Consider the following 16323-nt stretch of genomic DNA (forward strand, 5'->3'; position numbering starts at 1 on the left):
AAAAGGGGATTAGATAAACCTACAGATAAGGCTATCAAGGTCATGATGGCTTTGTACTGCCTACAGTACAGATGGGAAACCTCTGGCCAATGGGCCTAATTACTGATGGCTCTTATGCATGATTTTGCATGGGCACTGTTTATGTGGGCAAAAGCTGGTTGCCTGACATCATTGTGACAGCCAATGATTGACAGTTGGGCAACCTTGTCAAACATGGCCCCCAGAGGGCGGGAGAGATAATGAAACAATTAATTAAACAATTGATGGTCTTTTAAACTGGGGAGGGGGCACTTATTGTTTTTGTTGGTTATCAATCAATATATATATATATATATATATATGTGTGTGTGTGTGTGTGTGTGTGTGTGTGTTTTTATGTTGTAAACGGCCCTGTGATCTTCAGATGAAGAATGGTTTAGAAATTTAATCAATAATACTTTTTTTAAAAAATGTATTTATAAAAAACCATCTCTCGCCACCAATGAGCAATATATTTTACATTTTGACAGTAGGAGAAACAAGAGAAGAACAAGACTTAATTCACAATTTTGGTATATGTGTCTGCTGGAGATGGGCAGAGAATGCATGTTTGTTTGTTAGTTTGAAGAAATATTATTTACAGATAGGGGTGCCAACTGACGAGAAAAAAAGCTCCTCTTGAGTCCCTCATCACAGTGAAACCTGCAGAAATCTGCAGGCAAACCTGTTTTACAGAGCAACCTGCAGATCCAGCTGCTGCTACGAAAGACAGAGCCACAGAGTTCAGCTGGAAAGTTGGCAACCCAGTTTGCGGTGCTCTCCTTTCATCTGCTGCATGCAGCCACCGCGGAGCCAGCTGAAGACAGAGACTTGTGGCTTTGGGGAAGTCAGTGGGATGCAGCAACACAGATGGCAGGGATTGCCTGCTCTTTGGCTTCGTGGAACTCAGGTCTCATGATTCTCCATGGGCCATCCCACATCCTGCTCAAGCATCAGAGGATGAGGCAACCCATTTTTTCCCTTTTTTAAAAAAAGAACCTCATATCTGGTTGTGCAGTCCGGAGGCCAGTATCAGAAAGACCATGTGGGGCTTCACTGTTTGCATTCTCTCCCTGCTTGCTGGTGAGTGTCTTTCGAAACATTTTTTTTAATGGTTGGAGTTTGTACATATGGGCTTCCAGGCTCCCTGTAGCTCTAGTGGGTAGGCAAACTAAGGCCTGGGGGTCAGGGCCGGCCCAATCGCCTTCTAAATCCCTCCTGCGGACGGTCCGGGAATCAGTGTGTTTTAACATGAGTAGAATGTGCCCTTTTATTTAAAATGCATCTCTGGGTTAGTTGTGGGGCCTGTCTGGTGCTTTTACATGAGTAGAATGTGTGCTTTTATTTAAAATGCGTCTCTGGGTTATTTGTGGGGCATAGGAATTCGTTCATTTCCCCCCCTTCAAAATATAGTCTGCCTGCCCCCGCAAGGTCTGAGGGACAGTGGACTGGCCCCCTGCTGAAAATGTCTGCTGACCCCTGCTCTAGAAGCTTGGCTAAAATAGTCCCTTCATCTGGTTTGATGCTTGTTGGAGACTCAGCTTATGAACGTCACTCTCTCTATACAGTGGTACCTCGGGTTACATACGCTTCAGGTTACATACGCTTCAGGTTACAGACTCCTCTAACCCAGAAATAATACCTCGGGTTAAGAACTTTGCTTCTGGATGAGAACAGAAATTGTGCTCCGGCAGCACGGTAGCAGCAGGAGGCCCCGTTAGCTAAAGTGGTGCTTCAGGTTGAGTGCAGTTTCAGGTTAAGAACGGACCTCTGGAACTACTTAACCCGAGGTACCACTGTACTGCCTTGAACAGGTAGGGCCATAGCTCAGTGGCTCAGTACATACTTAGGGAGCAATCAAAACCCAATATACCTTGGGATGAGTGAAGTTTGGAAAGGGGAGATCTCCAGCTGGGCTGGGTCCTACATCCTAACTTAGCTAAAGATTCACTGGTTTAAGTCCTCCATCCTGCCTCAGCCTTCTCAACCAGGGCTCAACCAAAGCAGGGGTAAATCTAAAAGAAAGAAAAAGAAGGGGGGTGTTTCAGGGGTGTGGCCAAAACAGAACAAGGGGAGGCTTATCTTTATTCCAAACTTGATTGTTCACCTGTAAAGCTCTGATATTGTGATGGGCATTGAAAAAAACGTGTTCTGCATTCCTTTCTTTTCCTCCGATTACTTTCCTTGTTGTGTTGTTCGGAAGCTTAAAAATAAAAATTACTAAAAAGAAGCACCTGAAATATCTTGAAAAAACTTCTCTGCCTGAGACCATGGAGAGCATCTGCAAGTCAGGGTAGGCAGTATAGGCTAAAGGAACTAACTCAGTATATGGCAGCCATGTGTGAATGCGGCTGATGGCTTTGCCCACTGTCTACTTCTTGTACTCCAACAAGATATTTGGCGGATTGTTTTTAATGATAATTGATTCTGAAAAAAATATTATCCTTCTTTAATTGGTGCTAGAACCTATTTGTTTATTTCATAAAATTTATACACCGCACGATAGTTGCTAGGTTCATAGCAGGGCAATCAGAATAAGGGCCACTAACTGACGGCATATTCAGGACTTTAAATTGTGCTCTTATATCAAATTTCCTTTTCTGCGTATACTCTAATGTTTTACTGTTGCTACGGCCATTGGTTAATGCGAATAAAGTTTTATCTATCTTATCATCTCAAAATGGTTTACAAAAGATGAAACAGTAAAATCAAGAAAAAATTGCAACCCTACCTTAAAATATACGGAAGTTGGAATACTAAAACAGATTGAAATGACCTTGACTTTCTAAGCATCTGGGTAGGCTTGTCTCAACAGGAATGGTTTTAGTAGGTGTCAAAAAGAGTACAGAGAAGGCAGCTGCTTAATCTCAAGAGGCAGGGAGTTCCAATGTCTAGGTGCTGCCACACATTTTAGCAATGTGGAACGGGTATTAGGGGCACCTATAACAGTGCCAATTCAAGTTAATACATAGAGAGGAAGGGCACCCTGACACAGAATCATACTATTGTCGAGTTGGAATGGACCTCGAGGATCATCTAGTCCAACCCCCTACAATGCAGGAATCTTCCACCCAACATGGGGCTTGAACCCATGTCCCCGAGATTAAGCGTCTCATCCTCTACTGACTGAACCATCCCTCAGTGCTATAACCAAACTCTTTGTGTGCGATTCTGCAAGCTGCCGTCTAGTGGTTTGAAAATTCATTAGCTCACATCTCACCTCAGCCCTTTACTCATGAGGTGACCTTAACCAAGCTGCTTGTCTCTCAGCCTCAGCCTCTCCCCTGCCACTCCCGAGTACAGTGGTACCTCGGGTTAAGTACTTAATTTGTTCCGGAGGTCTGTTCTTAAGCTGAAACTGTTTTTAACCTGAAGCACCAGGTTCTCATCCTGAAGCAAAGTTCTTAACCTGAAGCACTATTTCTGGGTTAGCGGAGTCTGTAACCTGAAGCGTATGTAACTTGAAGCGTATGTAACCTGAGGTACCACTGTATTATGGAGACCACAATACTGGGCAACTTTACACTAGTGTTATCAGGATTAATGAGATATCATATAATCATACACATTTAAAGCACCCCCTGTCCCCGGTCCAAAGAATATTGGGAACTGTAGTTTTTTGAGGCTGCTAGGGATTGCTGCTTGGTGAGGGGCAAACTACAGTTCCCAGGATTCTTTAGGCAGGGAGTGTGTTTTAAATGGGATTTAAATGTGTGGTATGTATGGAGCCATAGTTTAAGAGGGATCTTGTTTCAGCAAGTGCTTGTCCTTATGTAGCTGAAACAGTACCAGCTATGTCAAAGAGGGAGGTAGCTTCTTCAGGGGAATCCCAAGGTTTACAGAAGTACAAAAAAAGAGAGAAACCATAAAAGGAACTTTCCTCCCCAACCCCTATTGAGGACTGAGCATGCTCCGTGGCTGTTCTAGAGAAGTGGGGAACCAATGGAAAGCTAGTGCAATGGGAGAATGGAACAGACTACCTGGAAAAAGGCCAGTGTGCCAGCCATGAAAAAGGAGCTCCCCATGCTGCAACATTTTGTTGCAGGTCCCGCTTAGCATTCATCACACAATGTGCCTTGTGGATGAGTGGGGATCCCAACCCCTGTCTCCTCAGCCTAAACCCAACACCCGAATCACTACTCTCTTGAGACCATGCATGCAAACGGCTTTGAACACCCGTGCAACGTGCATAAAGTCATGTTGCTGTTATGGGTGGCGACAATAATAATAATAATAATAATAATAATAATAATAATAATAATAATAATAATTTTTTATTTATACCCTGTCCTCCCCAGCCAAGGCCGGGCTCAGAGCAGCTTACAAGCAATAATAAAAACAAGATGAATGATTACAACTTAAAAACAAAAATAAAATACAACATTAAAATAATGGAACATTAAAGTATTAAAATGTAGCCTCATCGCAGGAGGAGAAGGAAAAGAAAAAAGAAAGAGAGGGAGGGAGGGATGATGTCATGTACCTTTGGCTTCGTGCCGATTTAGCTGTGCAAAGCTGAGGTTAAGCTAAGGGGGTTGTGGGTCTGTCTTACGTGGGGGGAGAGGGTCCCCTTCTCAAAGCTGTTCTTTGCAGAGTGTGACGGGGGGTTTGCCCATGTGTCGGAGGAACTGAAACTGCTAGCGGTGTCTGTATTCGTGTGTATCTGGTGGGAGGAAAGGGGGTGGGAATGCAAGATGGTGTGGCAAGAGGAAGTCGCAGCAGCTGACAGGAAAACTATATGCACTGTAACCACCACTCTTTCAGCCTTCACACAGTCTAGCGTCCCAGATAACCTCTCCCTTTCCTTCAATGCATCTAGTCCCCAGAATTCACAGCTTGCCTTAATCCCACAAAAAAATAGAGGCGAGGAACCTCAAGCTCAGGGGCCAAATGCAGCACTCTGGGCCTCTTTACCTGAGCCTCAGGAGTCTCCACAGGTGAGACCTCTTCTCCAGGCCCCATCCTCTCTGCCTAGGCTGCCCCCCCTCATTTGTCCTTCTCTATGATCTTGTCAAAGAGCCATAATTGTGGTGATGCTTCTCACTTGGTGGCCTGCATGGACCCCTACCATGGATAGCTCAGTTGGTTGGAGCATGGTACTGGTAATGTGGGAATGTTCAGAGTGGCAGGAGAGGATATATTGTTTATTAATATCCTTCCGAACTTGCGTTACCAAGTCCCTCTACTTAGCAGAGTTTACATTCCCCCTCTAACGCACAGCAGATAGCTGATTGCAGGCTTGTGTAAGCCTCTCACTATCATACAATTCAGTATTGAATTGTATGTTCCTGGCAAGTTCCCTTTTATCCCTCTTAAAAAGAATAAAGGCACAGCAATCTTATTTAAAGTCAGTAAAAGTTGTTTACTCACATCAGTTCACAGTTGGATCCCTGAAGGCAGACTTAGTTACAAATATGTACATGTGGATCTACCCCATATACATGTGCTTAATGTTAATCCCAGTGCTTCTGCTAGCTGGGAAGCTAGCAATTGTAGCTGGTCCAACGACGAAGAAAGTGAAAAAGAAAGTGGCAGCATGCCTTGGCCTTTTGTTACCTGGGCAGATAAGGTCACGCCCACCTCTAGTCACATGCAAAAGGAAGGATGTTCCAAACCAGGAGGAACCAGGAGGTTCCAAACCAGGAGGAACAGTGGGGGAACCGAAACACAGCCACCCTTTGAAATTTGCGCTCCTCCGAATTTTGCAATGACGTTCTCCAACCAAATCATCTTTGCAAAATGCATTGATGAGGAGAAAGTGTGCCCCCAAATGAATATATATTTGAAAATAATATACAAAAATGTATATATATATATAGAGAGAGAGCGCTTTGCAAAAATGTGTACATGTGTCAAAACTGCATAAAATGGGGTAATTTTGCAATAAAATGATATATAAATAGAGAGAGATATACAAATCACTGCAGAAATGTGAAGAACCAACATTAAGATTAGAAAAATGAGAAACCGAGAGACCCAAAATGACAGATCCTTCTATCCTTGTTTCATCCCAATGTACCACACCACGCTGGGTATACCCAAAATAAAGCCAACCTTGTTTATTTTCATGACAGTTCATTCAAATTGCTTATTGTGGAAGTCACACATTTTTCCTTTGAATATATATAATTATTCAAATTGTCTTACATTCTCTCCGCGAACCTTCTTGCAACAGTCCTCTAAGGTAGGCCAGGAATTATTATTAACCCTTTCCCCGCTTCCCCTCAAATACTGATGTTGATGGAAAGTAGCATACTGAAATCATCTAGCAAACTCAAGTTTTAAACTGGCAAAAACAAGATAGGGTAATACCCAACGTTAGTCACACTCGAAAGCAAACCCATTTAAATCAGTAGACTCTGATAACTTGTCCATTAGTGGGTCTACTCTACGTATGATAGAACCAGTCCCCAGGCAATCTTGTGACACCTTAACAACAAACATTTTAATTTTGATACAAACTTTCAAGCCATTATGAACCTGTTAGTTTCTAAACTGCCACGAGACTTCATGTTATTTTTGCTGCAGCAACCTATTTCACTACTGTTTTGGAAGGTCTGTGTCTAGGCGTTCCTGATTTCGCACTCACAGACAGTGCTATCCTATGAGTCACACGTAAGTCTGCGTAAACACCATATATTTAAAACACATGCCCCCCCCCCCAAATTCTGGGAACTCTAGTTTGTTAAGAGTGCTGGGAATTGTGAGGGACAAGCTACACAGTTCCCAGGATTCTCTGGAGGAGATTGTGTGCTTTAAAATGTGTTTAAAATGCATGGTATGTACACAGCTTGGACCCTATTAAATTCAGGCTGAATCCCAAATTAATGTGCTGTGTATAGGATCTCAGCATCAGTCTCTTAGCTACTACACAGAGACTCCTCTCTGTATCAAACCTCCCCACAGACAGAGCCTGTTCCATTAACCAATAATATAGGGTGGTATATAAATTCAAATAATAATAATAATAATAAGGGACTCAGCTACATTAGTCAAAAACAGCGATTTGATTGTGTTATAAACATGCAACACCAGATGGCACCAGAGAGCACAAAACATTTCTATAGCTTTTTTACATAGGTTTCCCCCCTTTTCGTTCTAACAATTTAATTTCTGACTTATTTATAACGTTCCCCCCCCCGTGTGTAGTTCCACCCTTAGTTGCCACCATTTTGTTTTATTCTATTTTTAAATGTCCTTTAGAAGTGACACTCCTTTGCACAAACATGATGCTCATATATATCTTTTTAACAACGGACTGTGAGCCAGCCTCCCCTCTCTCTTCCTCAGAGGTGATTGGTGCCTATCCATCTAGGGACATATTCTCTCCTTAAAAAGGAGAATTCACCCTAAGAATGGTAAAAGTGATGATCAGAGTGCCCTTCAATAAAAGTTCTCAGGGTGGTGTATGGCAGGGTCGGAATGGGATCATACAAGTAATTCTTGAATTATATAAGTGTTGTCCAAAAAGCTCAGGGCAGTATAATTGGCTTCTTCCCCCATCTCACTTTCTGTGGTTAACTCACCCTTTAAAGTTGGCAAGGCAGCATAATATTACCAAAAGCCTAAGAGCATAGAGGAATTTTTCCAAAATGCTTCTGATAAAAAGCTTTCTGAAGGTAGCTGACAAACTAAAACATAAAAAGCATGAATAGTAAAATATGTGTAAAATTCAATTAGCTAAAATAACAGCTGGTGGGCTATACAAATTTAATCCTTTGAGTTGTGTGGGAGCAGAGGAACTGCTTGCAACTTGATATTGATTGGGGAAAGGCTAACAAGCTTCTTCCTCTCTAGAAAAAGCTGAAAGGAACCTATTATTATTATTATTATTATTATTCCATTTGAAGATGTACCAAGGAAGTTCAGAAACAAATAAAAGTCAACAGCAAAATACCAGGAATAAAACCAAAACCAATACCAAAAATAAAATAAAAACACAACTACCAATAAATTAAAATATATAGTAAAACAACATTAAAACATCCATAATGAAAATACATAATAAACAAGCCCATTAAAACAGTTAAGGCCATTATGGCTGTGTTGTATACTTATCAGGCTATCAATGTTGGGTCAGAAAATGAGACAGTAGTTGCAAGTTAGGAAGCCACTCCCTTCTTACGAGAAGCAAGTCTGCAGTGCGCAGAGAACCCCTTCAGACGCAGCTGGCCCTGTTGTTACCAAGAGGGAGGCAGCTGCCTCAGGCAGCAAATGTGGAGGGTGGGGAGCAGGAGCGAGGGGCTGGAGGCCAGCTCTGTGGGTGCCACGTGGCCTTTGCCTTTGCCCCTAAAATGGGGGGAGTGGGGGCAGCTATTTTGTTATTTGACACAGGCAGCCAAATGCGTTTCATGAGTCGCTCACCCCTCTCTCTCTGCCATCCACGCAAGCAAAAGGCAAAGTCAGAGTTCAAGGACACGTTCCAGCCAGGCAAAAACATCGAAAGCAGGGCAAGCAAAGAGAAGTTCCAACGCTAAAATTCAGGGACCTCCAATGAAGCTGAATGTTGGAGGAAGATTCAGGGCAGTACAAGAAAGTATTTCTTCATACAGTGCCTAGTTGAACTCGGGAACTCACCCTAGTGGTGGCCACCAACTTGGATGACTTTAAAACAGGATTATGGAGTAGAAGGCTATCAGTCAGAAGCAGTAAAGCTTCTGAATACCAGCTCCTGGGAACCACAGGAGGAGAGCGTCTCCACCCCCATTGTTCTGCCTGGACACTGAGGTCCAGCGCCGAGGACCTTCTGGCGGTTCCCTCACTGCAAAAAGCCAAGTTACAGGGGACCAGGCAGAGGGCCTTCTCAGTAGTGGCACCCGCCCTGTGGAACGCCCTCCCACCAGATGTCAAAGAGAACAACAACTACCAGACTTTCAGAAGACATCTGAAGGCAGCCCTCTTTAGGGAAGCTTTTAATGTTAAACAGACCACTGTATTTTAATACTTTGGTGGAAGCTGCCCAGAGTGGCTGGGGAGGCCCGGCCAGATGGGCGGGGTATAAATTTATTATTATTATTATTATTATTATTATTATTATTATTATTATTATTATGTTTGGGTCTTGCTTGCAGTGGCTGCTGACCACTTTGAGGACAAGATTCGGGACAAGCTGGGACATTGAGCTGATCCAGCAAGCTATTTTTTTGCTTTTAGGCATGGCTGGGAGTGGTGCATGGCCTTGCGAGAGTCCCGAGGGCCTGACAGAGGGGCTTGGAGGGCCACATTTGGTTCCCCGCCCCTGGGAGATGGAAGGGATTGTTATACCTCTGGAGTGACAGCGTTGTTTTCTTTCCCTCTATCCTTTTCAGCAAGCACCGCCACTGGGACAACAGGTAAGAGATTTCAGCACATCATCACGGGGGTCCGGAAGGACGGCTTCGTTTTCTACGAGTGATTCACACATATGGAAACAGCTATGCAGCCAAGCGTGTGAAAAACAACAAGTGCACTTGGGCCTTCGAAACCACTGGGTTTCCCCACCCCAAACTCAACCTGTACCCCTGGGGAATTGGCCTTTGAGTCAATGCTTTCGAGCTGGGAAGGTTAACCCGACTTTGCCTTTGAGCAACAACCGAGGAGCTCTTTGTCAGGTGCCACACCAAAGCAAGACTCACTGGGTTTCCCCTCTCCCTCTAAGCACCACTCCTTGTTGTGATACTGTAGTCTGATTAAGGCATCTATGTTCTTAAAATTTGGGGGAAGTACGAGGGAAGCTGCCCACCCAGAAGAGAACTCCCCTTCATGGGCACATGTTACTCTAAATGCATCCCGTTATGTACTGTCAGAGGTTAGAGAGGGAGCCACAATCTGACATCTGTATTTATGCACGGCTATGCAAAAGAAATGGGACGCGGGTGGCACTGTGGGTTCAACCACAGAGCCTAGGACTTGCCGATCAGAAGGTTGGCGGTTCAAATCCCTGCGACAGGGTGAGCTCCCTGCCCCTGCCAACCTAGCAGTTTGAAAGCACATCAAAGTGCAAGTAGATATATAGGCACCGCTCCGGCAGGAAGGTTAACGGCGTTTCTGTGCACTGCTCTGGTTCGCCAGAAGCGGCTTAGTCATGCTGGCCACATGACCGGAAGCTGTACGCCGGCTCCCTCGGCCAATAAAGCGAGTTGAGCGCCGCAACCCCAGAGTCGGTCACGACTGGACCTAATGGTCAGGGGTCCCTTTACCTTTACCTTCATGCAAAGGAAGCTGCCTTATACCAAATCAAACCATTACTCCTTCTAGCTGAGTACCATCAACACTGACTGACAGTGGCTCCCTGTGGTTTTAGACAGGTAGTCTCCCCCAGTGCTACCTGGAGATGGCACAGTTTGAACCCGGGACCTTCTGCATGCACAGCAGATGCTCTACCACTGAGCTATATGGTGTGTGTGTGTGTGTGTCCAGATGAACAGTGGATAGATCATTAGCAGATTTAAAAAAGTTTTATTTCAGCAGGTGCTACTTTTTCCTCCGGCACCCACACACCAATCTTTTGTCGCTCTGCTGAAATTTCCCTTTACAAGACAGAGGACAACTCTGATGTGAAGTTACTTGCTGCTTTCCTAAATATTATTTGGGGCTGAGCAAAAAAGACCCCACCCCAGTTCTGCGCCTTGTTTGCAGGTGGTGAAATTGGGGTCGAGGCATTTTGTTGAATTTTGTTGTTTTTGGTGGTGGAAGGATTCATCAACAATTTCTTGTGAGGGTTCACCATTCACACCTGTGGCAGGCAGTTTAATTTCCTTCTTGTTCTCTCGGTTTTGTTATCCCTCCACCACAGGTTACAGCAGCAGCAACAGCAGTTTAGGGCAGTCTGGCAGCCATTTTGCGGCCCTCCCTTCACAATACCCTCAAGTAATTTTGTTTGGGGGCATTGTGTGGGATGGGGTGTGTGTGTGTGGACGGCCTCCACTATAAAAATGGTGGAGCAAATGTTTGACAAAATGACCTCTTCTTACAAGGGGGCAGGGGGCTGAAGGGGGAAAATCTAGGTGAAAATTGCATTAAAACTCTTCTGAAAATGCTTGGTCTATGTCTCCTTCTTCATGAGGTCATCATGAACCTCTGCTACAGGCTTCCTCAGCCCTCCAGATGTTTTGAGACTACAATTCCCACCATCCCTGACCACTGGTCCTGCTAGCTAGGGATCATAGGAATTGTAGGCCAAAAACATATGGAAGGCCGAGGTTGAGGAAGCCTGCTCTGATACCATGTAACCTGGAGGTCATGAATAGGGGAGGGCTATTGTATTCACATTTGCGAGTGGGAAAGGGTTATCATGCTTTTCCATTGAGATTGGACTGGTCACTGTGAGAAGAGATTGCTAGGCTAAATGGGCTTTTGGCCTGATCCGAATCAGAATCATGGAACTGTAGGGAAGGGACCACAAGGGTAATCTAGTCCAACCCTCTGCAATGCAGGAATCTTTTGCCCAGTTTGGGTCTTGAACCCATGACCTTGAGATTAAGAGTCTCATGCTCTACCAACTGAGCTGCCCATCTAATGAGTCCCATCAGATCTTAGGGCTTATACACACTTTTGTTTTTTGCACCATACTTTCCAGTCACAGCTCCATATTAAAAAGCTCCGTCTCCGAGAATCCGAGACCTGGGAGAGGAGAGGGTTGAAGAAGACTGGAAGAAATTTAAGATTTATCTACAAAAGTATTGTAACTTGGCTGAATGTTAACAAAGATGTCAGAGTAGAAACAACTGTCTACCATCAAATTATATTTTATACTTGAGATTACCCAAATCTATTGGATATAAGATTACAAACAAAATGATAATTTGCTTGGAAAAGTTTTCTTTTTAATGAAGTAAGTGGAAGCAGAAGGCGTGAGGGAGTCCATGGTAGAATGAAAAGATGTTATAAAAATTGATATTGTTTGTTTAATATGTACCTGTATGAAAAAAACTTTAATAAAAAATTATATAAAAAAATAAAAAAATAAAAAGCTCCGTCTCTGAGCGCCCACCCCCCATTCTGGTGTTCCCCCCACGAAAACCCGCTCTTTAAAGCTGAAGCACAACAAACGCCAATTCAGGTTTTCTGCAGATTACCGTTCGCTCCGATTCAGCAGCAAAGAGCGGGATTTTGCGGGGAAAGCTCTGGAGGAAAAATAAAATAAAGAGTGCTCAGACATGCAGCTTTTAAGCACAGACTGTGCCTGGAAAGCATGGAAGGATTGTGCATAAACCTGATTCTCAAGAGGAGGGACAACTTGATGACAAATGGTGACACAGTGCCCTCTGGTTGTGATCTGGAGTCACTGCATTTTGCTGCTGCCTTGACTCGAATGGGAGAAGAGAAGCTGATAGCGTCCATGACTGGTTCTTTCCTCTCACATACAGGGCATTATGAAGACTGCTACCACATCACCACAGGCATCATGATTGCAATTGTGGCCGGAGATGTTGCTCTCACCTTGCTCTTCCTCATCCCTGTCTATTACTGCATACGTCCAAAGGGCAGCAAAAACAGTGACTCTGGTAAGTGAGGCACACTCAAGCTGGTCTCCTGCGAGAAGCAAGAAAAGTGAAATGGTGGGATCCGTTCTGGAGAACTGTGCCGGTTTGAAGGAATGGCTCTTTGGAAGAAGGGGCAGAGGAAGGGGGTGCAGTGGGGGCAGACCGCCCCGGGTGTCTTCGTTGAGGGGGGTGGCATATGGCGCACCGCCAGTGACTCCCGAGCCTACTCCAAGCCGTTGGGGGAAAGGGGGAGCTGAGCTGTTTTGCCGGCGGCATTCCCCCCTTCCCCCTTCGTTTTGACAACTTGGGGGATGCTTGGGAGTTGTGGGCAGGTGGTGTGCCGAATGTCCGCCATTGGCGGCTCGCTCCACCCCTGGCTGCAGGGCATGCACGCCACTCCGTGCACCTGAGCGGCTATTCCGCACCTGGGTGGGCACCCTCCGCATCCCACCCCCCTCAGGAGTGTGCCCTGCCCCCCCGGGAGCGTGGGCATATGCTTCGCTACTCTTCTGCATATCCAAATTAACTTAATTTACTCATTTATTTGTATTCTTTAAATATATACTCTTATCAAACTGCAGGTTATTACAATAATCCTGTCCATGTTTTTATCTGTTTATAATTTACCTGTAAATAAACCATTTCCATTCTTTTGTTAAAAAAACGGGTTATCTTTATTTCGTATTCTTCCAGTAAGTTTTGCCATTTCTGCATATTCCATAAGTTTTTGTATCAATTCTTCCTTTGCTGAGAGTTCTGCTTCTTTCCATTTTGGGGCAAGTAACATTCTTGTCGCTATAGTAGCATACATGAATACGTTTCTATACATTTTAGGTAGTTCTGTCCCTATAATTCCCAAAAGAAAACCTTCTGGGTTGTTGGTTTTTTTTTTTTTTTACAAAGTTTATTTTAAACATCCTTTTCATTTCATTATAAATCATTTCCCAATATTTCTTTACAATTTTGCAATCCCACCACATATGAAAAAATGTCCCTTCTGTTGTTTACATTTCCAACACTTTCTTTTGTTTTGTACATTTTTGCTAATTTAACTGGAGTTAGATACCATCTATACATCATTTTCAGGGAGGGTAGCTCCTTGGCTGTGCCCGGTATGCAAACCATTGCTGGTGTCAACCCTCTGTGCAAACATAGCCCCCATATTCGGCCTAATTGTGAATCTTTCCATCTTTCTCCAGGAGAAATGCACAGTTACGTGAACGTGATTGGAATGAATAAATGAAACTCCTTCCCATTTGGAACTCACCACAAGTATCCAGCAGACATGACCAAAATCAGCACCTCTACAATACATTTGCCGGTGGGGGGGGGGAGGTCCTCTTTGTGTTGGGTGGGCTGAAACATGACATTTTGGGTGATGGAGGGCTTTAGTGTTGTGTCTCTTAATGGGCAGAATTTAGCTCCATCTGTTGATGTGCATTTTATTGTGAATTCCCACTGATACGGTGATTTTTTGGTGTATTTTTTATCACTAGCAAAAGCCTTTTTATCCAAGCTTTATATGTGTTTTTGTACATACTGAGCTGTCTTCAACTAAACATTACTCAGAGGAGACCTGTTAAAATTAATAGGCCTAAGTTAGTCATGGTCATTTATTTCAGTTGGCCCTCTTTAAGCAGAAGTTAGTCGAAAACAACCCATAATGTGGCTGGAGCTTTGTATTGCAAAGAAGTGTGAATTTTGAAGAATGGCTGTATTTCAGTTTGTGTATTGTTTCGTAAAGCGCAAATTAGAATAATTGAATAATAGAATTGTAGAGTTCGAAGGGACCACAAGGATCTCATAGTCCAAACCCCTGAAATGCAGGAATCTTTAGCCCAATGTGGGGCTCGAACGCACAACCCTGAGATTAAGAGTCTCATGCTCTACCACCGTATTTACTGGCACTGACATAATGGGTTGAGGGGAGGGGAGAAATGATGGAATCGGTCACTGATGGAACCCAACCGAATAAGTGGTCTGCTAATTAAAAAGGGAAAAACATCCTTGCTGCTCTTACAGTTAAAGAATTGTTAGTTAACAGACAATAGAACCAGTAAACATGGCCTAAAGTAGATGATTTCTAGACCTTGTAATATAATGGCTGGTTTTGTGTGAAATGTAAACTGACTTGATACCTGATCCCTTATCGCATGTACAAATGCAACTAACTGGAAGCTGTCCGCCTGGAGGCCGGGCAAATCCCTGTTAGCACTCGGATATGGATTCTGAAGATTCATTATTGGTTAAAACTTATATTTTTCCCTGTTGGGTTGGCACCCTTAACCCTACTGGATTCCTACCAATCCAAATGGAAAGCTACACTGCATGAAAAGCTAAGAGGCTTGGGGGTTTTCCCCACAGGCCCTGATAGCTGTAGGATGTGGAACTGCAATGCCATGTGAGCGAGATTAATAAACACCCAGCAATAAAAGATAACGGGAGAGGATTTACCCCAGCAAATTATTTGTCAAAATTACAACTACCTAAATACAGACAGTCATCTACCCTCGCTAGATTCAACGTGCTGCCATCTGCCTTACTGCAGGGCAGATTTGAGGGTAAACCATATGCAGAACGACTCTACCCCTGCGGCTTGATGAAGGTAGAAACTGTCTCTCATGCCTTGTTACGCTGCCGTTTCTACGGGGATATATGCTCGGTATTTATTACCCCTGCTATGCAAAAATCTCCAAATGAATCTGAACTTCAATGTCTAAAATTCCTGGTAGAGGACAAGGATCCTGAGATCAAGTTAAGGGTAGCCAAATTCTGTGTGATTGCCATAAAACATAGGGAACAAGCTATGCTATCATAATGATTAAGGCCTTAAATAATAATTTTAGGTTATATTTTAGTGACTAAGTTTTAATTTATATATTTTTTAACTGTTGCTGTATCTATATTGTCCCTGTTATACCTAATAGCAAATTCAAATGTACCCCTATCGTGTTTTATGACTTGCTTGATATTGTATGTGAGCTGGAATTGGTCTGTGACCAAAATAATAAATTCATTCATTCATTCATTCATTCATTCAACTAACTGGTTGAGTTATAAAGCTGACTTCTGCAATTTCTAGCAGAAACATGTTCTAAAATTCCTTGGATTGAGACTGTTATTTTGGTACCAAAAATGCTTCTGTGTGTTTCCTCTGAAATATAAGGGCACAAGGGGAGTCCAGGTGGATCAGACCAAAAGGTCCATCAAATTCAGCACCCTGCCTCCTGTAGGGTCAGGGCCGACCCGATACATTTTGCTGCCTGAAGTGAAGGGCAAGTTGACTCCCTCCTGTATCATCTGCAGAAGCTCACTTGACTAGCAGTTAAATTTTCAACACTGGGAATAGGACATCTTCCACTGTATCTGAGGGCAGTGGGTTGCACAGGCACACACCTCCAGTACCTTGCCACCGCTTCCTGCCTCTCAGCATTTGCCGCCTGAGGCAGTCGTTTCCCTCTGCCTAATGGTAGGGCTGGCACATGGATTGGCCTGCCCTGCTGGAAAAAATACCAGTAATAATCCATGAACAATGTGCTATTCCACCTGAAGCCTCAAGATGGTGGTACTGCATGCGTCTACTATGATAATTCTCATTCAGCTTATCTTCCCTTCCTGCATCAGGCTTGCAGTTTGTGGAACTGCATTCTCTTCCACAAGGTCACCTTTGGGGGCGAAGTTAGCAGTCAGACTTCTCTGCAATGCTGTGGGATGTTTAGAATTCAGCATATGTGATCCAAAGATAAAAACGAGCATGACAAGTTTCTCTGTCTCGTTGCGATGAAGGGTTTTCAGAGGCCCATCTTTTTAGCAAAAGGATAGCGATGAGATCTTAGGATAC

At 43.8% G+C, this 16323-nt stretch overlaps 1 protein-coding gene across 2 annotated transcripts; it reads left to right on the plus strand.

Annotated features, from left to right (window-relative positions):
- The first annotated feature begins 866 nt into the window (after positions 1-866).
- HCST (hematopoietic cell signal transducer) lies at positions 867-14846 on the plus strand. Of its 2 annotated transcripts, none has more exons than XM_081921581.1 (4): positions 867-1101; positions 9327-9350; positions 12366-12503; positions 13685-14846. In XM_081921581.1, exons 1-4 carry the CDS (start codon positions 1062-1064, stop codon positions 13723-13725), a joined length of 243 nt encoding a protein of 80 aa, XP_081777707.1. In that variant the 5' UTR covers positions 867-1061; the 3' UTR covers positions 13726-14846. The 2 variants fall into 2 exon arrangements, with proteins under 2 accessions (XP_081777707.1, XP_081777706.1); XM_081921580.1 differs by having other exon boundaries at positions 888-1101; positions 13682-14843.
- Positions 14847-16323: the final 1477 nt, after the last annotated feature.

Source organism: Podarcis melisellensis (genome assembly GCF_964234715.1).
Source record: "Podarcis melisellensis genome assembly, chromosome: 8".
Lineage (NCBI taxonomy): Eukaryota > Metazoa > Chordata > Lepidosauria > Squamata > Lacertidae > Podarcis > Podarcis melisellensis.